This window comes from Sciurus vulgaris (genome assembly GCF_902686455.1).
Source record: "Sciurus vulgaris genome assembly, chromosome: 5".
Classification (NCBI taxonomy): domain Eukaryota; kingdom Metazoa; phylum Chordata; class Mammalia; order Rodentia; family Sciuridae; genus Sciurus; species Sciurus vulgaris.
The window spans coordinates 119,493,890-119,521,038 of NC_136465.1; the positions used below are offsets into that span (position 1 = coordinate 119,493,890).

Sequence of the window (27,149 nt, forward strand, 5' to 3'; positions counted from 1 at the left end):
GGGCTCTGCTTCCTCTTCCCTCCTCCCTTCACTTTTGCGGAGAGATTCACTGGAGACTGGGGAACTTCCTAGGGTTCAGAAGGGAAACAAGCAAGTCCCAGAGGTAAAAAGGAGGACCCTAGAGGGCAAAGACACCCCTGTTTTTACAAAGAAAGAGCTGGAAGAGGAACCCAAGCCAGGCAGATTAGGGTAGGTTTCAGAAGTTTCATGGAAATAGAAGCAAGGCTTTTTGTGTCTTCTGACTAGAAAACCCTGCTACAAATGTGGGTGTGAAATAAAGCGATGATGTGGTCGAAAAATAGGTTTCTAGAACTTGAGGAACCTGTTCTGCTAGTACTTATCAGGTATGTAATACCTTCTCTGGGCCTCTATTTCTTCCTTATTAAAACTGGAATAATAATACCCACCTGTCTGGATTGTTGTGAGGATTAAAGTGCTTAGTACAGTGTTTGGCATGCAGTGAGCACTGTGCAAGTGTTTGCTATTGTAGAGTGTGCTGAACCACACACCGTGCAGGGTGGAGTCCTGACTGCCACTTACAGGCTGTGTAATCTTGTGAACATTTCTTAACCTCTCTGAGTCTTGAATTTCCTCCTCTGTGAAATAAAGTAAACCCCTAGGACTTGTTGCAGAGATTAAATAAAATTAAATGAGTAATTGTCATGTCCACAGACCAGTTATGCCAGGAGAGGGCAAAGAAAATGCCCCAAAATGGCATGTGAGACTTGTGATTTATTGGGGAAAGCTTACAAGAGACAGTGACTGCTTCAAGAAGAGTTCAGTGGCAACAGGCTGACAGCCTGCACCTCTGTTCTTTGTCTAGTGGCAGGCAGCTCGACTTTCCACAGAGCCCTCAGTTCTGTACCTCTCTCCACTCAGAGCGGGGTTTTATATGTTAGGCTGCAGGAGCAGTGACATCATCAGCATTAGCTTGCTTAGTCTGTTTGTTTGACCAGCATTCCCAGGACCAACTTGCATGGTGCACATGCAAGAAATTGCTTTCTACAGACAACACTAACTTGCCCTAGGTCCCAGTGTGTATAAGAGACAGCCAGTATCCTTCAAGATATTATGTATCTGGACTTTCCAGCCTAGGCTTGCTCTCATTAGTCCCTTAACTTGGTTGGGTTTTGGGGAACAGAAAAGGGGAATTGAGGGACATGGTGTTTTCCTGTCTCCCTTTTCTTTGGGAATGATACAATAATGTATGGGATACAAAGCACAGTGCTTGAGACTCAGTCGATGTCCATTATAAGCTAATTATCATTATTATTATTTCTGTAATTTTGTTGTTATGTGTCTCTCATTATCTCTAGACTTGTCCTCTGTACTCCTCCAGGCTAATTCATTCCAATTCATCCCCCAGCAAAAGTGATCTTTTTAAAGGAAAACAGACTCAAAATGAATCTGTAGTGACATAAAGCATGTCAGTGGTGTTCGGAAGCCAGGATAAGAGGGACATCAACCACAAACGGGCCTAAAGAAACCTTCTCAGATGAGAGAAATGATCTATGTTTCGACTGGTGTTGGTGGTAAGTGTATTCACATGTCAAGACTTATCAAACCGTACACTTAAGGGGATGCATTTGTTTTTATGTAAATTTTACCTTAATATTGTTGCTGGGTGGGGGGGAAATGTAAGGGGTGTGACTCAGTGGTAGAGGGCTTGCCTGGCATTTGCAAGGTCCTGGGTTTCATCCCCAGCAACACTAATAAAATAATAATAATAATAATAATAATAATAATAATAAGAAGAAGAAGAAGAAGAAGAAGAAAAGAAAAGGTAACCAGCCTTCCTGGTCATGCACTCTGCATTTTCTCTTTTCCATGGCACTTACCAGTATATACAATTATTCCATTCATTTCTCTACATGTATTGCCGAATTCTTCACTCCACTAAATATAAACTTGTTGGGGACAAGGACTCTGTCTTATCCACCAGGACAACTCCAGAATCTCTAGATCCATGCCTGGTATATAAAAGGAATACAATAATTCTTATTGACAGACTAGTTCAAATCCATTAATGGTTATAACTCCAAATTAAATGCTGATTTCACCTGTTCTCATCATTCCCCCTTTAACCCAGAGTACCATCGCCTCTTGCTTGGTTATGCAATTGCTTCCTTGCAGGTCTTCTTGCTTCCACCAGTGTCCCCTCAATTCAGTCTCTCCAGAGCCCCCACAGTGCTCCTTTAAAAATGTAAACCAGATAACATTACTCACCTGCTTTTATGATGATTAAGAAGCTGATAAGTGAACAAGAAAAGGAAAGACAATTTAAATCTCTATGAAAATATAAGAGCTATAATACAACAAAGGTCAAAGTCCTAACATAAAATTAATAAAAATGTAACAAATTCAAAAAATGCCTCAACTATTAATAATGAATTGGAGGGGAGGCCCTCAAACAAACCAACAAAAATAAAAATAATTCTTCTACTTGCACAGGTTACCACTTAGTAACCGCTGCTCCAGTCTCTGTGCCTCTTCTATCTGGTGAATCTCTACTGCCTTCCTGTCATGCCTGGTGGGACACATGAGTCTGCTCTGAGGTCAGCCAGGGTCTCATCTGCCTAAACACACAATGCAGCTGTCATTCCTTTGTGTCTTGCCACCCTTCCAAGTGCTTCCTGAAAGTGAACCCCAGGCCCTCGAACTTTGGAAACTCAAAAACTCGCCCTCTTCCCTCATTAGCCAAAGTGAATTTCCTTGACTTAGAGGAAAGGCCCTGTTTCTCTGAGACACTGTATGCACCCCCAAGAAACACCACCTTTTATTTCATTCTCCAAACTCTGTAATTTCTTTAAAAACATATTCGGGTCAGGGAAAGCTAAAGCTGGAGAAGGGGCAGGAAATTTATGTGAACTATCCTGTTAAACATCTCACTGTTGGTGAAGTATCAAATTGCCTATCTACTTGGGTGGAAAAGGGGAAATAGAAAAAAAAAAGTGGGAGGGTGTATAAAAAAACAAGGAGCAATGGAAAAACGTAAATTAATATCTCAGAAAATTACCTAGCTGAAGTTTCTCCCTAGGAGTGGTTTTCTGTCTGCAGATGTTGACATTTTTTTTCCAACCCTCTCAATAGCATAGAGATCTGAGTTTCATATTTTCCTGGGTAGTTGACATTGTGAATGATTCCCCAACATTTCCTTTGTGTTCCATGATTAATCTAAACAATTCTTGGCAACTTGCCCCACATCAGTGACTCGTTCAGATGGACAAGCCTGAGCCAATTTGGGCTAGTGGGATTCAAGCCGAGCCTTGATAGGGGCTCTGGGAAGGCAACTTACTCCCATCTTGAATGCCATGGAAAAGCAAGCTCTTTCTTTCCCTGATGTTGAGGATGGGGAAGCACAGAGCTCCCACTGCCACTGGCGGTCATGTCACAGCAATGAAGGAAGGATGAAACCAGAACTGTGAGAGGCAGAGCGAAGAAACAGAGATAGCCTACCACCTCCATGCCAACCCACCACCTCCACGCCATCATTCAGCCACTGGGTCCCGCCCTCACTCTTTATTGTTTAAGCCACTCGAGTTGAATTTTCTGCTACTTGTTTCTCAGTGTATTCCACCTGATGCCAGGAGAAGTGGGTTGCACGGTGGCCTCACAAAGATATGTCTATATGTTAATCCCTAGGACCCACGAGTGTTACCCCTTATTTGGAAAAGAGTCTTTGCAGATATAATTAAGTCACACTTTATTATTTTCAAGTTCAGTCACATGTTGAAGAGACATAAATTGAAGATTTTTAAAACTTAAAATATCCTATTTAACCTTTATTACCTGACCATTTATCAAGATCAGAAAAGTCTTTTCAACACATCTTCATATGACCCAGCAGTATAAGGCTCTTCAAAAAAAATTTAGTTCCATTACTTATTTGATGATGTTGCTAATTTCAGAAATTGGTTCTACTGTAACTAAAAATAAAAAAAATCTTGAACTAGAAATCTGAATCTGAGGTCTATCTATCTTAGCACTAAGTTAGGGGACCATGGGTAAATCACTTCCCTGTCGGAGCATTAGTTACTCTCCTATGGAACCATCAGTGCCTCCCAAGTGCATCAGAATCATGGGTCCTTGTTACAGACATGTATTTCTAAGCCCTTTCCTGGGTCTTCTGGATCAGATTTTCTGACACTGGAGCCCAGGAATAACTGAGTAACTATGATGTACAGCCAAGTTTGTACAACACAATGATCCCCAGGCTCCATATAAATACTTGTTTTCTGATTTCTGTTCCTTCTCTCACTGTCTGGTCTCTGCTACTAGATATCATGGTGGAACAAAACAAAACACAAAAGAACAATAAGAAACCAAGACCATGATTTCATCATCTCAATACCCCCCCAGCATCTTCACAGTGCCTGGTATGTAGTAGGAACTCAATAAATATTTGAAGAATTGATCAATGGCTATTAAATAAATGAATGTTATTTAATGTGTATCCTAATCACCTACTGATAGAGAAATGTAAAGAGAGAGAAACTATTTTAAACTTTTGTAGGATGTACTTCCACACTTCCTGGCTGCCCTGCTACACACGTCAGTAATGGGTTGTGTGGATAAGGTTAGTGCATATTTAGAGACCACAGGAAGGTGGCTGAGATGCCCCCATGGGTTAGATTACCCCATGGTATTTCCCGAGGCGGTGACAGTTCGTGATTCAGCAGGAGCCAGTTTTTCCCTCCTTGATTTTTTCAGGTCTAGAAAAACTTGTATCCTGCCTAGGTGACACAGGCCCTTGGGGCCATGCTTTAGGTCTCTCAAGGTCACCTCAAGTGTCTGGGGCCCCAGTGGTTGGGAAGAGGCAGTTATCTTCTGTTGGAAGTCACTGGTAGATTTGCCAGCAGTGGGTGTCAGCCTAGTACAGTGTCCTTAGCAGATGATACCCCAGGATGTCTGATATCATCTCATGTGACTCCACAGTCCTTTATCCCACCCCAAAAGGCCACCTTTTGAGCCTCCCCAGCTCAGACACTATCTGCTGGCCTTGGAAGGTACCGGCTCAGAATGAAATCTGTCACAGGGGTGGGCAACTTAGCCAGGGGAAGGTAGAGGAGCTTGGCATCCAGGCCGGGGTTGTAGCGGATGCGAGGGCTCCGGGAAACAATGGCGTGCTCCATGCTGTTGGTGACGTCCCTGATTCTTGGCTCTGCCAGCTGCATCATGTTTTTCAACTTGTCGGTATCTGTTTGAGGGTAAGAGTTTCTGTTATTCTTCATAATATAAGATGAAAGTTTCTGTTATTTTTCTGAATTCTGTTCAAACTCCCTTTCCATCAGATCCCTGGCCTCACACTTCAGGCAGGTTTTCACACTGATTTATAAGATCATTATAATTCATCTTCCTCAATTTTACAGTTATGCACTGAATTCAAGTCATTGCACTAGAATAGCAATGAGAAGAGCAGGGTTTTTTTGTTGTTTTGTTTTGCTTTTGTGGTGCTGGGGATTTAACCTGGGGCCTTGTGCATGCAAGGCAAGCACTGTACCACCTGAGCTATACCCCTAGTCCTCAGTTCTTTATATGACTGTGCCACTACAGTTGTATGAACTTGGGCTTAAACTTTCATTATCTATAAAACAGGGATAATGATACCTGCCTTGGAGAATAACAAAAATGATTAATTGCGGGGTAGGCAATGGGGTAGTGGGATTCTTAGGCTTTTTTCATTTTGTTTCCTTCTTCTATGTACTTTCTAGAGTTTCCACATTTTCTACAAAAGCATGCAGGGAAAAAAAAGTTATTAAAAATAGTGATCCTGCCCTGTCTTGTTTATAAAGTTACTGAGGACATAAATGACCCAGGCACAGAAGGCACCTTGAAGAACTCTAAGACAGGCAGTGGCTCTCCTGTTTGCAGTGTGTGCACAGGTGTGGAGACAGGAGCAGGATGCTCCAGTGGTAGAAGCCCGCTGGGACTCACAACAGAAATAGGAGACAAGCCATATGATGCATTGTCAGACTCTCCCTGGGATTCTAGGACAGGGGCATGTCAGAGTAAAGAGAGCCCAAGGACTCCAGAGAAACTGGGGCCTGAGAGTCAGACTTCCCTGACAAGGATTTAGACTGGAAATCAGACAGTGAACAAAAGCTGTCCCAACTTGGGGATGGTCCAGGTAGGCAGAGAGTTCACCCCCTGGGGATCAGGACCCCTGTGGATGGCTGGTGAGGATAGAGCAATGTCACTCAAGTTTCCTGCACCCCAGACTCTGAGGAACTCCCTTGCCATTTCCTGGAGAGAAAACTGCATTTTGGGGTTCTATAAGGAGCCACACTCTCTTAAGGGCAGACTGTCTACAGAGAGATTATGTCCCAGGAAGCCTCAGACCTTGGGCCTGACCCCAAGTCTACCACCAGCAAGGCCCAGGTGGGAAGGAAGGAGGCAGCTGACAGGAGGAGATGGGGGTTGGGGAGACTGGTACTGGCATGTAAGTGGAAGGTGGGCGTTGACACAAAGCACATTCTTCCATCATTCTCTCTAATATTTATTAGCTCCTGTTTTGTGTGGGCACCTGCTAGACATGGAGCGGAAAGGGAGACATAAGTTCCCATCTAGCCTGTCACTCTCCTAGATGGTGGGGAAGAACGTGGGCTTTGGATTTGGGCACCTGGGAAAATGTTTTTCTTCCTGAGAGAATTAAGGAAGAGAGTCTACAATAAAGTGGCAATTTGGCCCCAACATTTGAATTTTTGACCCCTTCTCCTCTGCTAGGGACAGGTCCTAGGCTTCAGGCAGACTCTCCCCAAGAAGAAGGGGAGGGGTTAAAAGGGGAATGTTTGATGCCCTCCCAGCAGAGTTCAGATGAGAAAGGAGACTAGGCCCTTGGCTATGCCCATAAGCATTAGAGGTTACCACACCTGGTCGAGGGTCAGCTTCAGGGCTATTAGCACAAGAATGGTGATCTCTGTTTCTGTGCTTGTCCCTGTGATTCTGAGCACCACTTCTTTGGGAAGGTGCTCCTGTCAGTTGCTATCAACAAGCCATTTCCAATACAGTTCTACTCTGGGTATAGTTAAGAATGACTCCTAGAGCTGTGGACATTATCACACATGTAATTCCAACTACTTGGGAGGCTGAGGCAGGAGGATCATAAATTTGAGGCCAGCCTGAGCAGTTTAGTGAAACTCTGTCTCAAAATAAAATTAAAACGGTTGGGGATGTAGCTCAGTAGTAGAGCGCTTGCCTAGCATACACCAGGCCCTGGACTTGATCACTAGTACCACAAAACAAACAAACAAACAAAAATCTGAGCCTGGTCCTAGTGTTCACAAGCCAGGGTCCTGTTTGGTTGGCCACAGCAAGTGGTTACCATTTGTGTAATGCAGCACTGCATGACCACTCCTAAATATCTCCTAAACATCTCTTGTGTCTGTCCCACTGTTTTCCTCCAACTTCTCATAACTACTATGATGTGTGACTTCATGTCTTCATCCTTCCTTTGTAGGATCCACAATAGCCTCCCAGGTGGCATCTTCCCAGAGCACATAACTCTGACCAGTCATTCCAAAGCTATTCACTGATTTATTTGTGGCTCTGGGAATTGAACCGAGGGACACTGTACCACTAAGCTACACCCTCAGCTCACTCTATTTTATTTTAAGATAGGGTCTCACTAAGTTGCTGAGAGTCTCACTAAGTTGTCCAGGCTGGTGTCAAACTCATGATCCTCCTGCCACACCTAGCTCATAGCTGTTTAGAAGGCTAATATCCACACCCCTCCATGTAAACACCAATAAGGTCCTTTATGCTCTGATCCTTAGTCTCTTCCTGCCCCAGTCCCCTCCATACCTCACTTGTGCCAGACTAGTAATAATAGCAATGCCTAAGGTTTGCTGAGCTCTCTCTATGACTGAGGGGGTTACTTTACATTTTGGTTTAGTTCTACAGTCTGTGGAGGAGGAATCATCATACTTTTTTAAATGAATAAGTTGAAATTTAGAGAATTGTGTAACATGATCAGAGGGACTGCAGGAGTCCAGACTTGGAACCACACTGACTGCAAAGGCAATGTTGCATCATGTCTCCAGATGTCGCCTGGGCTTCTTCTGTAGGAAACATCTACTGTCTCTTTCCCTTTTGTGAACTCCTATTCATCCTTCAAAACTCTCTGAGGTGGGCTGGGGAGATAGCTCAGCTGGTAGAGTGCTTGCCTCAGAAACACAAGGCCCTGAGTTTGATCCCCAGTACTGCCAAAAAAAAAAAAACCAAAAAAAAAAACAACTCTCTGAGGCATCCATTGTTGCCCATGTGAGGCTTTTGTGATGGTGGAATTGTCTCTGTCCTGTTAACTGTTGCTTCCCATGCATGCCCGTTATTGAAGATTTTCTGCATGGTGTTGTATTTGCTTTTGGATCTCCCCTACCAGATTCTCAGAGCCCTGTCTCAACCCTGTAATCACTAGGTAACTGAGGTGAAAATTAAGAGTATAACCACTTGGGGAAATGTTTATCTAAGAGTGGTTGACACTTGCCTGAAATTTTTCCTCTGAAATCATGGGGTGGACTACAAATGAATTAGCCTATAGCATTTCATAAGCCCTGTCCTTAGTATTCTTCAGCATAACAATACCAGCTTTTAAAAATTTTTTTATTTTTATTTTTTTTAAGTATCAAGGATTGAACTCAGGGGCTTTCAACCACTGAGCCACATCCCCAGCCCTATTTTGTATTTTAGAGACAGGGTCTTACTGAGTGAGGGCTTTGAACTTGCGATCCTCCAGCCTCAGCCTCCCAAGCTGCTGGGATTACCGGCATGTGTTACTGTGATCCTGCCTCAGAGCCCTCCTGCAAAAATCTCCCTTCCCAGTCCCTTTTCCACTTTCCAGCAATGCCTAACTCTTATTCTTCCTTAAGGCAACTCAGAGAAGACTTCCCTATGCCATAGTCTGAATTGGGATTTCAACTCCCAACCCTGTTCTTCTTTCATATCCTTGCTTTCTCTTCAATGGCACTTAACTGCAGTTTTTCATTAAATATGTGTGTTTTTACTAACATTTGTCTCCCCTACTGGGTGTAAATCTACAGGCAGTGAAGGAAAATCACACTGCTTTCTCCACTCCAACTCCCAGCCCCATGCAGTACCTCGCACCGCAACTTTGCAATGAAAGGTGTATGAAATGAAGAAATAGCTTTCTTGGTTTTTGTTTCTTGGCTTTTAATTCTGTTGATGTGCGATGTCCAGGAGAGCATGTCACTAAAATAACCCTCTCTGTATAATTGCAGACCTGCCCCAGGCTTGATTGAGTGATGACATTTGCCCATTGCTATAGTTTCCATCTGAAATTTCCCCCAAAGACCCATGGGTCAACGATTGAGTCAAAGGCTTGGGAGGCTGTGAAACTAAGAGGTGGGTACTTCTGGGAGGTCTTTAGGTCACTGGGAGCATGCCCGCAAAGGAGATCATGGGACCCCAGTCTCTTTCTCTTCTTCTTTTTTGCTTCCACAAGGTGAGTTGTTTTACTTAGCCGTGAGATTCCTCCGTGATGTGCTGCCACAGGCCCAAAGCAACAACAGGGCCAACTGATTGTGGACTGAAACCTCTAAAACTGTTAAGCCAAAATAAACCTTTTCTTTTTATGAGTTGATTGTCTCAGGTGTTTATTATAGTAACAGACAGCTAACTAACACATCCATGGATTTTGGATAATTATAATTTAAGAATCTCTTTGCGGTATAAGAACTTATACCTTGTAGATACCATTGTAATAAAAAAAAAAAAGGAGGCTAAACTTAGTCTAAGGGAAGATAATAAAAAACACCACAAACTTTTAAATCAAATTATTTTTACCAGGCACCAGGAACTACTCTACAAGTGTGTGTGTGTGTATGTGTAGCCTAGTTCTGAGTCTAAGAGCTTAACTGTGACAGAAAATTTGCCTCTTGGGAATATACATGGAAGCCAAATAAAAGAAAAAAAGAAAAACTTGGGATAATAAGTCATGAGTCAAGGCCACTGAGGCTCAGAGGGAGCGGGAACTGGACTAGATGTATGGCTGCTTCACTCTAGACTCAGGGACTCCTCCTGAGCCAGCACAGAGCCAGCCCTACTCTCTTGGCTGGTGGCATCATCAGAAAGGGAACTGGAGAAGGGACATGCCCAGCCAAATAGGTGCATGCTAATTGCACCAGCCAGTTGCTGCTGACAGAGATGGCACTGGGGCCTGCTCTCTCTCCAGACCCTGGGAGCTACTAGGAAATCTAGTGAATTCTACTCTTCTGAAACCAACTGGTTCAGCTCTGAGATTGGATTCTCTGAGTGAATGTAGAGCCCTCTGGTCCTCAAAATGACCTTCTCTTTTCTTCCAGTAGATGCATCTACAAAGTTTTTGGCCAATTCCCCCCAACTGCACATTCAGGCCATGCCCTCTCATGCTCCCCAAAGGCTGAGGCTCCGTTCATCCCCAAACTGGACCAGTCGCACACATTTGGGAAGGACAATAAAGAGCTGAGACCTCCTCCTCTATCCTCCCAAGCACCTAAGGTTCACAGGAGACCCCTAGCTCAGGGAGATAAGAAAGTTTCCTAGAGACCCTCCCTTCTAAATACTCATGTGTTCGTTTTCCTGTTTATATAACAAGCGCTTGGTACAAGACGCTTCACACATACTAATCCTCATAGCAACCCTGAGAGGTAGGCATTATCAGTAGCTTCATTTTCCAGATAGGAAAACTGAAGCATAGAGAGACTAGTGAATATGTCCAAAGTCTCCTAGCTGGAAAGAGGCAGAACCAGGACTCCAACCCAGGCAGCCATGCTCCTAAACACTCCTCTATATTTATCTCAGTGCATTTTCACCTGACTCTACCTGCACAGTGATAGTCAAGGGCAGGTACCAGGAGTAGGCAGCATCTCTCCTGACTCCCCCATAAATCTTCCACTTGTCTTCTCTATTCTCAAACCCCAGCTCTGCCGCTAGCTGTATGGCCTTGGGCCCTGAGTCCCTCTGAGCCTCTTTCCCATTATCTGTAAATTGAAAGCCGGTCAGTGACCCCAAGATCTCCCTGCCTCTCTCTGAGACCCCACTCCCACCTGGGGAACTCACAGATGCGGAAGTATTCCTCTCCGTAGCTATCCCGGGTCTCTGGAGGGAGTCGCTCCCACAGCTTTTGCATGCGTGTCTCCATACCCTCCTTGCCCAGAATGGATGTCCGGTAGTTTCCTGGTTCAATGATGCTGACCTTCACCCCAAAGTAGTGGAGTTCACGCCTGGGAAATCGAAGCTGCATTTGGTCTGGGCCTCAAGATGATAGTAATCAGGGAGAGTCGCCTCTGGAAGGACCTGTCTCAGCAGGAAACTGGAGGTCCCTCTACCCCCTGCTGCTGGCCCAGACACTTACTGCCTTCATGCAAATAAGCCCTCAGCCCTTTGCTAAGCTGGTCCAGCAGTCTCTGGGCAATTTGCATAAGGCAGACCCAGTAGGGAGGAAGTAATGGAGGATCTAGGCCAAGGCCCTGTCTTCCACCAGGTCTTTCTCAATCTTAGCCCCCTGCTCAGTACCATACCTGGTGAAAGGGAGGTGGTCTCTACAAGGCCTGCATCCTCCTTGGGGGGTCTATCTCCATTCACTTCTCCTCATCCCTTTTCTTGATTCTTGGGGAAGGCTTACAGAGGTCTAGCCTCCCTCTTGCTTTTGCTTTAGCTTCCTTGTTTTAGAACTGCCCTGTCCATTTGCTATCACCCCAGCCCTCTCCTCCTGAGTAAAAACACCCAAGATCTCCACCCAGGTCATTTGTTACCAGGGCCCAGTCACCTGATGCTGTCAGAGAAGGCCTCCACACCAAACTTGGAGACACAGTAACCGCCACCAATGACTGCCACACGACCACCAGAGCTGGACATGTTGACCACCCTGCCCCGGGCTTTCTTGACCATAGGCAGCATGTGGAGGGTCACTTCAATCAGTCCCACCAGGTTCACATTGATCACCTTCACAAAGTCTTCCTTGGTCAGCCATTCATTGGGACCACTGGGTAGGCCCACACCAGCATTATTCACTAGTGCCCAGAGGCCTAGGGATGAGAGGGAGAGAGAAAGAACCACAGAAAATCAGCAGTGTCTTTGGGAAAGCACCAGGGACCATGACCCACCTGTTCAGGGCCATCAAGGAGTGGGAGATGGGAGTTACATGAGCCTGAAAGATATTGTGCCTTTTACTGACTCATGTTCCCTTGAAGGGGCACTTTTTTTCTGATTGATGTAGTCTGTCAACTAGCTGAGGCTCTGTACCTGTCACGACCCAGGCTGCATGTGGCTAATAGCACCAAAGCTATTAGCCCTAGGATAGGAGATATCTTTTTCCTATCAATTAATTCATGTTTGAATTCCTTTGCCAAAGAGGCTTCCTTTTTCTATTCACCTAAGTGTAAGAAACCAACTCCATTTCACTTATTACCAAATCAGTTCGCTTATTCATTCATTTACCCTCTATACATCCATTCATCCTGTGTCTACTCTGTGCCACTTAAAAGGTGAAGGAAACAGAAACTGAACAAGACAGGGTCTTGTCCTTTGAGGAGCTCACAGACCAGAGAGAAAATGTCATTTTTATAAATGTATAAAACATTCATGAAAAATGTGATAAGGACTCTATTTAAATTGGGTCGTATATAAATGGAGAAAAATAGTGGTAAGTATGGTCATTCAACCTTGACCAACACCTCAAGGTACTCTGTCAGCACAGTCATTTACTCCTGAGGGCAGATTTGGATGTGAACATCACTCCTGGCTATCTTTCCCCCAAATCCCTACCTAAGCCACATCCCCCCACCCCCCATCTTCCTGTTTTCTTGCAATTAGAGAGACTAGAGAAGACTAACTGACTAGCAGGGTTTGGAACCTTTCTAGCTAGGGGAGACTCTGGCCTTAAAGAGGAGAATGAGGTTCTTGAGGCCCAGAGTCCATAAAACCCAGTAGTCTCTGCCTGTGAAGAAGGGAGACACAGCACTACTACCTCTGATTGTCCTGGTAAATGGCTCCAGCAGAGAATGCATTACCTGTTGGGGAACAGGACAACTTTCTTTCTCTTTCTTTCTTTCTTTCTTTCTTTCTTTCTTTCTTTCTTTCTTTCTTTCTTTCTTTCTTTCTTTCTTTCTTCCTTCCTTCCTTCCTTTCTTCCTTTATTTATTTATTTATTTATCTTCAAAGAGTAACCAGAGAATAGTCAGAGCAGATCTTTAGGGCTGTGCCAACTTCCTATTCAGGGACTCTCAGAGGCACTGAGAAAGCACTTAAGAATTGTCTCCCTTCCCCGACCCCCAGTACCCAGTGCTTCTTAGAGTAAGAATGTTGCCCATGGCTAGGCAGAATAATCTATCCCAGATGCTAGGATTAGATTCCTAATCCTAGGGACCTGTGATATGTGGGGTTACATGGGAAAGGGGAATTGAGGTTGCAGTTGGACTAGAGGTAGCTAATCAACTGACCTTACGGGGGGAGATTATCCCAGATTTGCTTGACGAGCCCAAGAGTCCTTCTAAGTAAAAGAAGGCAGAAGAGAGAACCAGAGAGATAGAGAAAGGGTGAAGAGGACGCAGTCCAACTTTGCTGGCTTTGAAGATGGAGGAAGCAGTCATGTGTTGAGGAATGCAGGCACTCTCTAGAAACTGGGAAAGGCAAGGAAATGGATCTCCCCGTAACCTCAGAGGGAGCATGGCTCTGCTGAGTCCTTGAATGTAACCTAATGAGACCCATTTTGGACTTGTCTCCTCCAGAATTACAAGATAATAAACGTGTGCTGTTTAAGTCACCATGCTTGTGTGAATTAGTTACAGCAGCGATAGGAGACTAATACACTCAATGAGTCATGAACACAAGTGGCTCAAGGCTGAATGTCTCACCCTTGCTAAGGACATGTACTAAGAGACAAAAAAAAAAAAAAAAAAAAAAAAAAAAAAAATCCTGTTCCCAGGAAACTATGCTAGCACAGGAAACAATAAGAAAAACAAGTATTGCATTGCATTGGACAGGAATAAATGCTAAGGAAAAAAGTAAAACAAGGAGCTACTCTTTGGCTCCTCCTGGGTTCCAGGGGTTTGTTGCTCTTATCTGGACTGAGGTTCTAGACTCATTTCCTTTGGAGTGAGGACTTCCTCAAGGTTGCTGCTTCTACAACTGAGCTATCCTGTTCCTCCCTATCCTGTACCCACACCCTGTGTACTGGAAGTTCACTGGCAGGGCCCCCCCCCCACTCTTGGTTCAGCCCCAGCCTACAGTCTCCTTTCTCAATGCAAGTAGCCACTCTGATATAGGCACCAATATCCATGGTGAGGTAAGGAAGAGATCTGTCCCCTCGCTGCCTGACAGTCAACCACAGCAAACGCCCCCACTCATGGAATCAAATTTTATGTCCCTTTGCCTCTTCCTCTAGCCTGAGCACTACAAGAAATGTGTTTACACTTCTGTAGGAGCTGGTAGGACTATTGATGTTTCCAAGAGGCATCTCCATCTTTAGAGGTTTGGATATACGGAACACAACATCTTCCCTCCATTGCTTCCTGTCAGGACCTCTTCCCTGTCCCTGAGTTTCTGGGAGGGAACTGTTTCTTGGGAATCACCTCTTCATGTGAACAGGATAAACAGTGCAGTGGTTTCCAATCTGACAGAGCCAGAGGCCCCAGCCCTGGTTCCCTACCAATTCCCTACATCAACTCTCTCATCACCTTTGGACATCAGTGTCCCTAATACTGTCAGATGATGAGAGACGGAGAGAGAGAGAGAGAGAGAGAGAGAGAGAGAGAGAGAGAGAGAGAGAGAGAGAGAGAGAGAGAGAGAGAAACAGAGATGCAGAAACATCATAAACTGAGAAAGTCGAAGAATGCCATTCGCCCCACCTTGCTCGCCCACTTGGTCCCTCACCCACTGGGCTGCTGCCTTGATGCTCTCAGTCTTGGTGACATCCAGTAGGATGGTCTGCAGTTGGTAGGAGGTATCCTGCTGAAGTTTCTGGGCCCCCTCCTCAGTGAGGCAAGCAGCCAGCACTCGCATACGCCGATCAACCAACTGTTTGGCCAATAGGTTCCCAAAGCCCGAGTCACAGCCAGTGATGAAGACATACTTCTCCGAGAGGTTGCGAACCAGATTGCAGTTCTTGAACCAGCGATACATAAAAGATAGGTCCGTGAGTGCTGCCATTGGGTAGTGGGGAGCTGATGCAAAGGTCAGGGCTCAGGAAACAGCAGGACAGGTTGGTTCTTGGGTCCCAGGCGACAGTCTGCTGGAACCCACAGGTAAGGAGAGTCTCTACTACTTGCAACAGATACAGGGCCCTGCCTGAAATACTCTGTCATCTTTATAGGTGGATACATCACCACCAATTAGCCAAGATGCAAGAAATTCAAGTCCAACCTGAAGCATGTCACCTCTAACTGCCCTGGTGATTACCTCCCTCACTCCCCTTGCCCTGATGGGTGAAGGTGCCCAAAATAGGAAAGTCCCCAGTGGCAATGTGAGTGCTAGGAGGAAGCTCACATGGATGGCATGAGAGGGCAAATAAGAAAGGAAGACTCAGCCTAGGGACCCCTGCCCTGGAAAAGCCCCACCCAAGCTCCACCTCCAGTCTAGGGATCAAAATCATTTGCTGTGAGTATAGGCATGCGAATACATTTAATTTTTATTTTCAGGAAAAACATTAAGACGTATTCATTAATTCAAAACAAAATTAGGCAGTGCCCCTTCAAACCCCAAGAGAAATTGAAGTCCAGATCATCAACTCTTTGGAGATCTTAAGTGAGTATCCATAAGAGATGATGAAAAACAAAGGGTTTCTCAGGTTGTGGGCCTCCATTGTCCTGAGGTCAGAGGGAACTAGGTCCTCCTGTTAGGGAGGATGGGGATATGAAGCCCCAACTTCCAGAAAGCAGAAAGACCTGAGAAAATCAAGGCCTGGCTCATGGAGTAATACTCAGGTCATCTGCAAGGAGTCCCCACTGCACTCCAAACCATTCCAGAATTCTACCCACTCCTACTCGCTGGGGACCAGGCCAAAGACAAAGGGCATAGCAGCTCCCCAAAAAGAAACTTATCTTCTATTCACCCCCCAGGACTTTCTTTCACACTCCAGGTAGTCTGATGAAGCAAGGAGCCTGAAGGTGGGATGACAGTGGGAGGGCACTCTGAAGAGACTCTAAAGCCAGGAGACTCAGTGGGTAATTGAATGGAAGTCAGGAGTCAGAACAATTTGAAGGTAGGGGACCAATGACAGGTAGAACCACAGGTGGCAAGAGAAGTCAGTAGGCAAGACTTTGGGCATGTGTAGGGAAGGGATCATTTTGATCCAAGCATCACTGAGTATGAGGTGAGTTCACTGGGCAGCTGATGAAAGGGCCTGGGCAGAGTCCTTAACTCTGAGAGGGAAGAGGCCCAAGAGGAGGCGAGTAACAGGGTCAGGACTTGGAGGGGAAGGAGAAATTCTAGACAATGGGGCAGAGAACTCACAGAAGGGTAGGAGGATAGCTGGTAAAGCAAAGGAATAAGGAAACCAGGTAGGTGCGAGTAGTGAGGGGCCACACCCAGGATTACATAAGAAGCAAGGACAGAATGATGCTGCAGCCCAGGGTGGTTTCTTGGCTCAACCTCCAGGGTCACCTTTCATCAGAATGAGCCTAGTCACAGCTTACCCCTTCCCTGTTCCCTGTCTGACACAGAAATGAGCCACAAAGTTCCCTAGAAAGAAAAATTTTATTTACTTTTTACTTTTTTGGTACCAGAGACTGAACCCAGGGGCACTTAAACACTGAGACACATCCCCAGCCACTTTTTTGTATTTTATTTAGAGACAGGGTCTCACTAAGTTGCTAAGTGCCTTGCTAAGTTGCTGAGGCTGGCTTTGAACTCACAATCCTTCTGTCTCAGTCTCTGGAGTTGCTGGTATTATAGGCGTGCACCACCACACCCAGCTAGGACAGAGGTTTTAGCTCTATGCTCCACTATTTACCAACTCTGGCCAGGCCCCAAAGCAAAAGAATGACCTTGGTCATTCTGAACTGAGGATGATGGGAGTGTGTGTGGAGTCAGATCACAAACCCATCTCTGAAGAGCAAACCCAAAACACACAGGCAATGGAGGAGGGAGTGGTAGCAGGCAAACCTGACCTACTTCATACCTTCCCCACAGTTCAGCACATCCTGTACTGGATCTGGCAAGCATCCCTCAGTTGCTTTTTGCCTCCTGGTTGAGTTAACAAGGAAGTTATGGCTGGGAAAAGTTAGATAATGCCCCCCAAGGGCTGAGCAGGCCCAGAGACAGTGGGCCTCCCAGTTCTTGCAGATGCAGACGAGATCTAGGAGTTAGTTCTGGCCTTGGAGAAGAATAACTCAAAACTGGCTCAAAGTAGACCTGGGCCTGATGCATTCATTTCCTGGACCTTTCTTTCTGCTCACTGCTGACCAAGGCAGTATTCTGCTGGGCTTAAACTGAAAAGGCAGGCCTGGAAGCAGATGGGGTGAGAGCTGGGGGACCACATGCAGAGATGTGGATGCCTCCCACTCCCAGATGACAGGTGACCTGATGAGCTGCCACCTGACAGCTGTCAGTCTGGTGGTTGCCCTCCCACCCCACTCCATGTCCACAAGGAGTAAAGCCCTTACTTCCTCCAGCTCATTTCCTCCTGAGTATAGAATGTGTGGGGTATAGACTGGCCATGCCAAGTACACACTAAGAGGTATGCTCAAGGCAGTGCAGGTGTAGATTGAACCCCTGCCCCATGATGCTCATGCCTCCTTCAAAAGTGTATTCCTCCATGTGGCAGGTGGGCCATGAGGTTCAGAGCCTTGAATGACTGCTTAGGGAAATAGGATGCCAACATAGGCAGTCTTCATTCCTCAACTCCAAGAGGTGGTTCATTCTTCCTAAAATTCCCAGATTCCTGATTAATGATCCAGGGAAAAGCTTGGAGCATAGGTGACAAGGGGGGTGACCTATCTAATCCTGGAGACTTGAGCTTATCCCTCCCATCACTCTATTTTCCACTCCATGACATATCACCTCTCACCTAGCACCCCAACTAGACCCTTCCAAACACCCCAGTCTTGGTTTCATAAGGCCTTGACCAACCTTGCAGAGTTTCAGTAGACCATGGCTTCCATTAGGAAGGTGGGCTGGTAGCTTATGGAGAGGTAGGGGAGCTTGGTGCCCCAGCCAGGTGAGTACAGGTATGTGTGGTAGTGGTAGGGGAAACAGGGGGTCAGCATATACTCCATGCAGTGTGTCACCAGGGACAGATTCAACCTGCTCTTTTTTTTTTTTTTTTTTTTTTGGCGGTACTGGGAATTGAACTCAGGGCCTTGTGCTTGCAAGGCAAGCACTCTACCACCTGAGCTATCTCCCCAGCCCCAACCTGCTTTTTGTCAAATGTTTTCAAATATGTTGAGGTGTGTCCTGGATGACAAAAGGATGCACATTCTTTTACTTCCACTTATAGCTCTAAATTAGTAGGAAAGTTTCTAAGAATTCCTGGATCCACAATGATATGCCCCAAATCTAATCTATCCACATTCCCCAACAAGTGCCCCAACCCTTACCCCAGGAACAACTGTTCCACACTCAGGCACATCTGGCTATCATCTTGGGAATATCTTGGTTGCATAAATTGAAGGTCTCTGCTAAAAAGCTATGCACAGGAAAATCAGCTATCTTCAAACCTAGCTATCTGACTATGAGTTCACCATGTCTTCCCTCTCTAACTTTAGTTGGAAGGTTCAGATGAAATAGTGGTCCCAATTATAAGATTGGACCTTTTTATTAGGTGATCAGCTGACCACAGCACTATGGGATGGGGTTAAATATCCCTACCTTATGGGGGAGCCAGAACAGGAATGATTGACCCTGATGGTAATGGAGGTGCAAAGGATGGACTCAATGCCAGATAAGAATCTGCTTCTCTCCCTTCTATGTACAATTCAATCACAATATGCCAGAAACTTCTCACCACAGATCACCTTGACCTCCAGTTTAGTACTGTCCTTCCATGACTCCTGTAAGAATCCCACAAGCCTCACAATGTTGGTTATGCTGGTCTTGAGGAAGTCTGGCTCAGTAATAGCCAATTTTACCCCCAAAAGGAAAGTTTCCTGTTGCAAGACAGAAAAGCAGATGGCAAGGACTTCAGAGGCCTTGGAAGGTGTGTTAGTTAGGTTTTCATTGCTGTGACTAAAATACATGACAAGAACAACTTAGAGAAGGAAAAAAATTATTTGGGCTCAAGTTTCAGAGGTGCAGTCCATTGTGGGCTGATTCCATTGCTCTGGGCCTGAAATAAAGCAGAACACCTTGGTAGAAGGGCATGGCAGACAATTTCTGCTCTACTCATTGCAGCCAGAAAGTAGAGAAAGAAGGTAAGATGAACCCTTTTAGGGCAAACCCCCAGTGACCCATCTCCTCCAGCCATGCCCTTCCCGCTTATAGTTACCACCCAGTTAGTCCATTCAAACTGGGATGGACTAATTAGGTGCAGCTCTCATAACCTAATCATTTTATCTATGACTATTCCTGCAATAACACAAGAGCTTTTAGGGAACACCTCATATCTAAACAATAACATTTCATCCCTAGTTCCTAAAAGTTCATGTTCATCTCACAATGTAAAATGTATTTAATTTATCTCCAAGAGTTTCCATAATCTTAACAGTTCCAGCATTGCCCCAAAGTCCAAGCCCAAAGTCTTATTTGAGACTCAAGTCAAACTTGGCTGTGAATCCTCGCAACGGTTAAAAGCAAGTTGCATATATCCAATATATGATGGCACAGAATAAACATTCCCATTCCAAAAAGGAGAAACCTAGGCTTTAAAGGAAGAGATGGGACCAAAACAAAACATAAACTCTACCAGGTAAACAGTTCCTGTAGCTCCACCTCCAGCATCTGGGGCACATGGTAGCAAGATGTCTTCTTCAGAGAACTTGGGCATTCCCACCTCTTTGGACTTGCTGGTTGCAGCACTCATGGCCTCTCTCTTAGGCTGGTTCTGTCCACAGCTAGCAGCTTTCCTTGGCAGATAGTCCATGTAACAGGCATCTCTGAATTCTTGGGATCTCCATTCCAGCTTTGGTTTTACCTTCAAAGCTTCATGCACTGCCCTCTCTGGGGGCAGTCAATGATTCTAACTCTGCTGCAATTTTCCTGGCCTCCCGGGATTTTCTTCAAATCTTGATGGAAGCCTCCATGACCCCTTACCTACAGCATCCTGCATTCCTGCAGAACCAATACCACAAGGGCAATGCCAACGTCTGCCACCAGTTTTAGCAGTAGCTGGGCCCCTTGGGATTTTGATGCAGCAGCCACTGAGTGTCTGGGCAGCTGAACATGGTGAAATAACTTCCTAGACCTTCCTGTGTGAACAGGGTTCCCCCAGGTTCTCTTCTCAAATGAATTTTTACTTTTATACCCTTGAATCTGTGATAGATATGGTCTTGCCAATTATTAAGATGCCCTCAAACCATCTTTCCTAATGTATCTGTGCAAAGTATTCAGCATCTCTCCAATGTCTCCTTAACAACCATAACTTCCTTGACCCCAAGTTTTTCCTTGACATTTTCCTGATCGACTCTGCTTTCTGTTACTGATTCTCACAATAAATCTGACTAAAAACTTCCAGCAAAATCCATGGCACTGCTTGAATGTGGTGCTGCCTTGAAATTTCCTGCACCAAAATAGTGCACCACCATTAAATTCAGCCTTACATAGTCTCAGGACATGGGCAAAATATAGTTAAGTTCTTTGTCAGAATGTCACACAATGGCATCTAATCCTATTTCCTGTAGAGTCTCTATTCTTCTATTCTTCTGTGAAACCTCATGAGCACAATCTATACTGCCTGTGTTCTTATCAGCATTCTGGTCTTCTGAGTTCCCACCAGAATTGCCCATTAAGCTCTGTTCACAAGATTCTAACTTCTCCATCATGTGTCTCCAAACTTTTCCAAACTCCTCCCATAAACCCTTTCCAAAGGTTTCTGAACCACATGGTCAATCTAATCACAGAAAAATTGTCACCTCTTGATACCAGTTTCTGAGTTGGTCAGGTTTTCATTACTGCAACCAAAAAAACGTGACAAGGACAATTTAGAGGAGAAAAGGTTTATTTTGGCTCATGATTTCAGAGTTTCAGTCCATGACTGACTGATTCCATTACTCTGGGTTTAATGTGAAGCAGAACATCGTGGTCAAAGGGCATGGAGGAGGAACACTGCACCACTAATAGTGGCCAGGAAGCAGGAGGTAGGGAGGGGCCTGCACGGAAGATGAACCCTTCCAGGGAAAAACCCAGTGACCCTCCTCTTCCAGCCATACTCCTCCTGTCTACAGGACTACTATCCGGTTAGTCTATTCAACTAGGATGGACTAATTAGGTTACAATTCTCATAATCCAATCATTTTACTTTGGAATATTCCTGCATTAACACAGGAGCTTTGGGGGGATATCTCATATCCAAACCACAAGAGAAGGCAAGACAAAATGCTAAATAAATTCAATTCAATAAAAGCCCCAAACAGGATTGGAATGAGATAAGCTAGGAGGCCTGAGCAGTTAGAAAATACAGCATAGGGGAAAAATCATGACGATGCATTTCCTGTGTGTGCTTTCCCCCCCAGTACTGGTGATCAAATCCAGGGGTGCTCTACCACTCAGTTACAATTCTCAGTCCTTTTTATTTTGAGGGTCTCGCTTAGTTGCTACAACTGGCCTCAAACTTGCAATCCTCCTGCTTTAATCTCCCAAGTCTCTGGAATTTCAGGCATGTGCCACCACACCCAGAACCTCTGGATGTTTAAATGTTGTTCCAAGTATTTTGCATATGCTAGTTTACTGCTCTAAATCCTGCCTGTTCTGCTTCAAGGCACTGATAATTAAGAGTTATCTTCTGCCAATTCCCTCACATCCCATGAATTACAAAACTTTGCCCTCTGTACTCCTCAGTCCTCTTCCTCTCCTCTCCTGTCCCAGGAAGTTCTCCATCCTTCTCTCAGCTGGGCTCCTGCAATTGCCTTCTGGGGAACATCTCTGCCTTTGTTCTTAGCTTCTCCACACTCAGGCCACCCTCCACCCTGCAGTCAGCAAGGTCCCTGGATGTTGATTGGCCCAAGTGGCTCCTCTGCTTCAGTTCCCTCTCAGGTGTTGCACTGCCCACAGCATAAAGCACACATCTGTCCAGCCCCTCAGGCCCTCCACAAACCCTTCATGCCTACCTGCCCAGCCTTTCTCCTGCTTATCTCAAGTTGACATGTGGAGGAGGGGAAGGAAGCAGATATTACTTCAAGTCTTCCAAACAGTTGTGGAGTCTTACCAGCAAACACCCAGGAGGCATCCCCTTCGCAGAGAAAAGAAACCAGTAGACACATCAGGAATCTGGGTGATACTTCTGTCCCCCACACGTTTCTTCATCCACTGGGTGTCTGCAGTGATGCTCTCTATCTTGGTGACATCCAGAGAGATTCCCATCTCCATCCTGTCTGACATCTGGTCCCTCAGCTGCTCCACTGCTTCTTCTATCAGAAATGCAGGCAGTAAAGTACCCTCAAGCCTCACGTGTCCAGCTGCCTGGCCAGCAGGCTCCCAAAGCCCAAGTCACAGCCCATGATGAAGATAGACTTGTCTTGGAGGGGGCTCATCACCTGCATCTCCTGGTGCTAGCAGAGAGGGCAGCACAGACCCAAGGGAGTTGTCAGGCAGAACCACACAGCTTTATAGAGGAAGATACATACATACTGGGATGAAACAAGTCCGACTTCTATTCAGATAGGAGGACATAAGACCAGAGGGCTGTGGTAGGCAGACCAGCACTAGGTACTCTGGCATGAACTTTTCAAGTTTTCTTACTGTTGGTCTATATACATGAACAGTTCCAATAGATGCCATTGGATTTCAAAAGAATGCTTTGACATGAGGACTTTTTTTCCTAACCACTTCTCCTTGTCCTCTCACTCTTAGTGATCTCCAAATCCCTCATCTCCACCACACTCACACACATTGGAACCCTTTATTCAGAGTCTCCTGGGCGACAACTGTTTTTGTTTGTTTGTTTGTTTGTTTTGTTTTGTTTTGTTTTTACCTGCTGGAGTCCTGGTCCTGGGTATTCCTGGACAACAGAAAAAAATCTTAGTAGAAGGATACACTTTAAATTAGGATACACATGGATTTCAAACCCAGCTCTACTACCAAGTAACTCAAGTAACTGAATGCCCTTGGGCAGCTTTCTAAGCTCTCTGAGTCTGTCTCAGCATCCAGATCACTCCTCGGAAAACCAAGTGAACATTCTTCCCTCAAGGACTACAAGGAAAAGACCAAAAGAATGGACAAGAATAGGTCCCTCTTGGTTTCGTAGTTCTCTGGAAAAAAGAAATGGGAGATCCCCAAGGGGAAATTTGACCTCAGAAGTAAAGGGGGAATCAATTGGTTTCTTAGATGTATTCAATGAAGAATTTATCCCTGAATATTCATTCTAAGATACATTGAAATAAAAGTCAAAACATCATGTTACTCCATAGGAAATAGTTGTGGTTTTGCTGTAAGAGGAAACATCATTTTAGTTGACAGGACATTTTTGTGAAATACACTGTAAAAGGAAATTGAAAGCATTGTTTCCAAGTTGAGAAAACCACATAAAATTAGTCAAATATGAGTTCAACATTTCACAACAACTTGTCTTCCAACCTTGTACTTCCCTTTATATTTGTTCAACTAGGACAAAACACTTCTCTACAGAAATTGTAGTTACTGATCCAAATGCCAGCAACAGCAGCAACTGCATTCTCTGCGACTTCCTTAGACCATAAGAATAGAAGAGGAGCCAGGTGCAGTGGTGCACACCTGTTATCCCAGAGGCTTGGGAGGCTGAGACAAGAGGATCGAAAATTCAAGGCCAGCCTCAGGAACTTAGTAAGGCCCTAAATGACTTAGTGAGATCCTGTCTCAAAATGAAAGGACTGGGGACATGGCTCAGAGGAAAAGTGTCCCTGAGTTCAATCCCCAAGAACAAAATGAAAAAAATAAAAATAAAAAAGAGAAGGAGAGGAGGAAGTCATGTTTTCAGAGAAATGTTGAGTTTTGGATTTTATGAAAAAAATCTTCCTTTCAAAGAGAGACCAACGAGGTGAGTACATTTCCACAAACAGCTGTTCTTGCATTGTGTCTTCCAGTCCACCCTAAGCATGGGTGACATGAGGAATACTGAGAAGCCAAGGACAACAAATAATAGTTGTCCAAGAAGTCAGTGCAAGATAGGTTTGAGTGGAGGACAATGATAGGTTGCAGTGTCTTGTGATAAATGTCTATCCATTGACAAATGAAATGAATTTTTTCTCAAAAATAAACCGCAGAGGGTTGGGACTATAACTCAGTGGTAGAGTGCTTGCCTAGCATGCGTGAGGCACTGGGTTCGATCCTCAGCACCACAAACAAATAAATAAATAAAATAAAGATATCGTGTCCATCTATAACAAAAAATATTTTTAAAGATTTTAAAAATAAACCACAGGAAACATGAAATTTGAATTTGAATTGCAAAGTTTAAAATATTGAGGCATTGGACCATGTGGACCATTTGCATCATTCGATTCTTCAATCCGAAAGGGGAAAAGAAAGGGAATGGGGGCTGGGAACCCACTTACAGTACCAGAGCTACTGAGAGGGAAGAAGAAATGACTTGCACAAGGCAGGCATATCAGTTTTTACACTTCACATCCTGAAGACACCAGCCTTGGTTGTCCATCACATTTTCTTCCCCATCCTGTCCTGGGGCCTCCCGTGCCTGGTCACACATCCAGAATCCAAGCCCTTCAGACACTGAGTGTCAGAAAGCAGAAAAGACTCAGCTGAACACACACCACAGAGACAGCAGGGTTTCCTGAACCTCAGCCAGGCATGGAAGGCCCTGAGCTCTAACCATTGGAAAGGTGTTTGTTCAGTGTGTATCCAGTGTGGCTGACAGGGAACTTCCCCTCAGGAGAACAAAGACAACTGGAGCCTGGACCCCATAACCACTGTCTATGGAGGAACCCTCAGGGGGAGGGGGAGGGTGCTGTTTCTCAACAAGGCTTGAGGTAAGAGGGGCAGGGAGGCAAAGTGGTAGGTAAGGGGAGAAGAAACCAGGGTTTCATAGTTGAGTATCCCAACTGTCCACGTTGATCACATCTCTGATGAGTAAAGAGTAGGAGGAGATGAACTTGAAGCAAGAGGCTTCCTGCAGAAACCAGAGGCTCAGCTCTATGAAGAACGGTCATATCCTGGGGGCTCTCCCCAAGTGCTAAGCGCTTCTTGTCAGCAGGGCACTGACAGTATCTAGGCAGAGCTACCTGCTTAGATCAGGGGAGCTCAGCTCAGCTACAAGGAAACCATTTTCTTTAGCTCCAACCCCACCAATACTCCTCCTCCACACAGGTTGGGGCTTCTAATGAAGAGGAGGCGTTCCAGAGAAAAATCAGAACTGGATAGGACAGGAAGTGGGGCTCATTGTGGAAATCTGTTCTAGCCCTACTCCGTCTGTGTTGGGGGTCCCCAGAAATGAAGGGACACCCCTTTCCTGACAGAGCCAAAGATCTTAGGGTTGAAGACTTGAGGTTGGGTCTCAAAGACCTGTTCTCACAGAAGGCCAACACAGCAAAGAGAAGGAGTGAGGAAGCCTCTTGTGCCATCCTGTGCACTCTGGTGAAGTGGGCTCATGTCCCTGCACAGATCCATCCAAGGGAACCCAGCCCCTCATCCAGGAAAGAAGTCTGGAAGGAGGAGAGGGAAGCTCTGCCGAGGGTCTGGAATGAAAGCTTGGACTGCTTTACACTGCACTTCATTTTAAGGCACTGTTCTTCAGTTATGACCAAGTTGGCACCTTTGAGTCACAGTCCATGCTTGGAGCCATAGGTCTGACCTGTGCATAGCCAGAATCCCAGTGAAGCCCAGCATGGGGGTCAGGGACTTGCATTCTCACACTTCCTTGACCTTCTGGAAAGGACTCCTGAAGCTGAGTCTAAACATCCCAAACACCAACCCATCAGGAGATGAAGTGAATCAGTTATCTTTAATTTTAGTTCATTGTGTTCTGTGCATGTGAATGCGCTCCGTGTGTGGAAGGGGTGTTGTTATGGTCTGGATATAAAGTTCCTGTGGCAATGCAGGATGTTTGCAGGTCAAGTGATTGGATGGTGAAGACTGTGACCTAATCAATCCATCCAAGTTTGAAGGGATGGGGCATGGCTGGAGGAGGCGGGCCCCTGGATCCTGCCCTGGAAGGGTTCATCTTCCCTGTGGCCCCTCCCCCCTCCCTCTCTTTGCTTCCTTGCTGCCATGAGGGGAACAGTGTCCCTCTGCCTCACCATGAGCCCAGAGCAACGGAGTTGGCCATCTATGGACTGAGACCTCTGATACTCTGAGCCAAAATAAATTTTTCCTCCTCTTAGTTGTTCTTTTTTGGGTATTTTGGTCATATTAATGCAAAAACTGACCAAAACAGGTGCTGCCTGTGTATGTACACATGTGGACAGGGTTATAGAATTCAGGAGGCTTCAGGTGAAAAAGTGAGTTCTTGCTCTGCCATTAAGGGGACCACATGGGTTGACTGTGAGTGAGCTGACATAAGTGCGTTCAGAACTCAGCGCTCCTTCTGAACTCTTCTGGTTCATCTTTGTTTCTTTAACATCCAGATGTTGGACCCATACTCACTACAAGTTTTTAAATGAATGGCACGCAAAATATCACATGGCATTCATTAATATGCAGAATTTTAATGTTTTATGTATCAGTTAAAAGTAAAAATGAATAGCCCTGCAATGTCAGATATCACTGTTTTCACAATGGACACTGGGGAGAGCCCCCAGGATATGACCGTTCTTCATAGAGCTGAGCCTCTGGTTTCTGCAGGAAGCCTCTTGCTTCAAGTTCATCTCCTCCTACTCTTTACTCATCAGAGATGTGATCAACGTGGACAGTTGGGATACTCAACTATGAAACCCTGGTTTCTTCTCCCCTTACCTACCACTTTGCCTCCCTGCCCCTCTTACCTCAAGCCTTGTTGAGAAACAGCACCCTCCCCCTCCCCCTGAGGGTTCCTCCATAGACAGTGGTTATGGGGTCCAGGCTCCAGTTGTCTTTGTTCTCCTGAGGGGAAGTTCCCTGTCAGCCACACTGGATACACACTGAACAAACACCTTTCCAAT

The 27,149-nt window shown here is 45.4% G+C and overlaps 1 protein-coding gene and 1 long non-coding RNA gene across 13 annotated transcripts; one reads left to right on the plus strand and one right to left on the minus strand.

Annotated features, from left to right (window-relative positions):
• Window positions 1-11,046, plus strand: LOC306661873. Of its 2 annotated transcripts, XR_013763996.1 has the most exons (3): window positions 1-1,532; window positions 9,234-9,357; window positions 9,458-11,046. It is a non-coding gene; the product is annotated as an uncharacterized lncRNA (long non-coding RNA). The 2 variants fall into 2 exon arrangements; XR_013763997.1 differs by lacking the exons at window positions 9,234-9,357; window positions 9,458-11,046 and adding an exon at window positions 2,452-2,774.
• Window positions 3,910-26,800, minus strand: LOC306661865 (short-chain dehydrogenase/reductase family 9C member 7). Of its 11 annotated transcripts, none has more exons than XM_079141156.1 (10): window positions 25,865-26,800; window positions 23,054-23,080; window positions 22,289-22,312; window positions 20,997-21,035; window positions 19,832-19,991; window positions 14,866-15,096; window positions 12,959-13,004; window positions 11,762-12,020; window positions 11,053-11,216; window positions 3,910-5,197 (listed from the first exon to the last, which is right to left on the minus strand). In XM_079141156.1, the coding sequence occupies exons 1-10, from the start codon at window positions 25,897-25,899 to the stop codon at window positions 4,980-4,982; spliced, it is 1,203 nt and encodes a 400-aa protein (XP_078997282.1). In that variant the 5' UTR covers window positions 25,900-26,800; the 3' UTR covers window positions 3,910-4,979. The 11 variants fall into 11 exon arrangements, with proteins under 11 accessions (XP_078997282.1, XP_078997284.1, XP_078997286.1 ...); XM_079141158.1 differs by having other exon boundaries at window positions 19,832-20,196; window positions 22,191-22,312; XM_079141160.1 differs by having other exon boundaries at window positions 22,191-22,312; window positions 23,054-26,800.
• Window positions 26,801-27,149: the final 349 nt, after the last annotated feature.

Coding starts and splice junctions, on each gene's coding strand:
- LOC306661865 (XM_079141151.1), bottom strand. CDS start 22,461: ATGTCAGACAGGATGGAGATGGGAATCTCTCTGGATGTCACCAAGATA. Junction 21,036..22,288: donor TGCCTCCTGGGTGTTTGCTG/GTAAGACTCCAC, acceptor TTTTGGTTGCAG/TAATGAAAACCTGACCAACT. Junction 11,217..11,761: donor GCCTTCTCTGACAGCATCAG/GTGACTGGGCCC, acceptor TCGATTTCCCAG/GCGTGAACTCCACTACTTTG.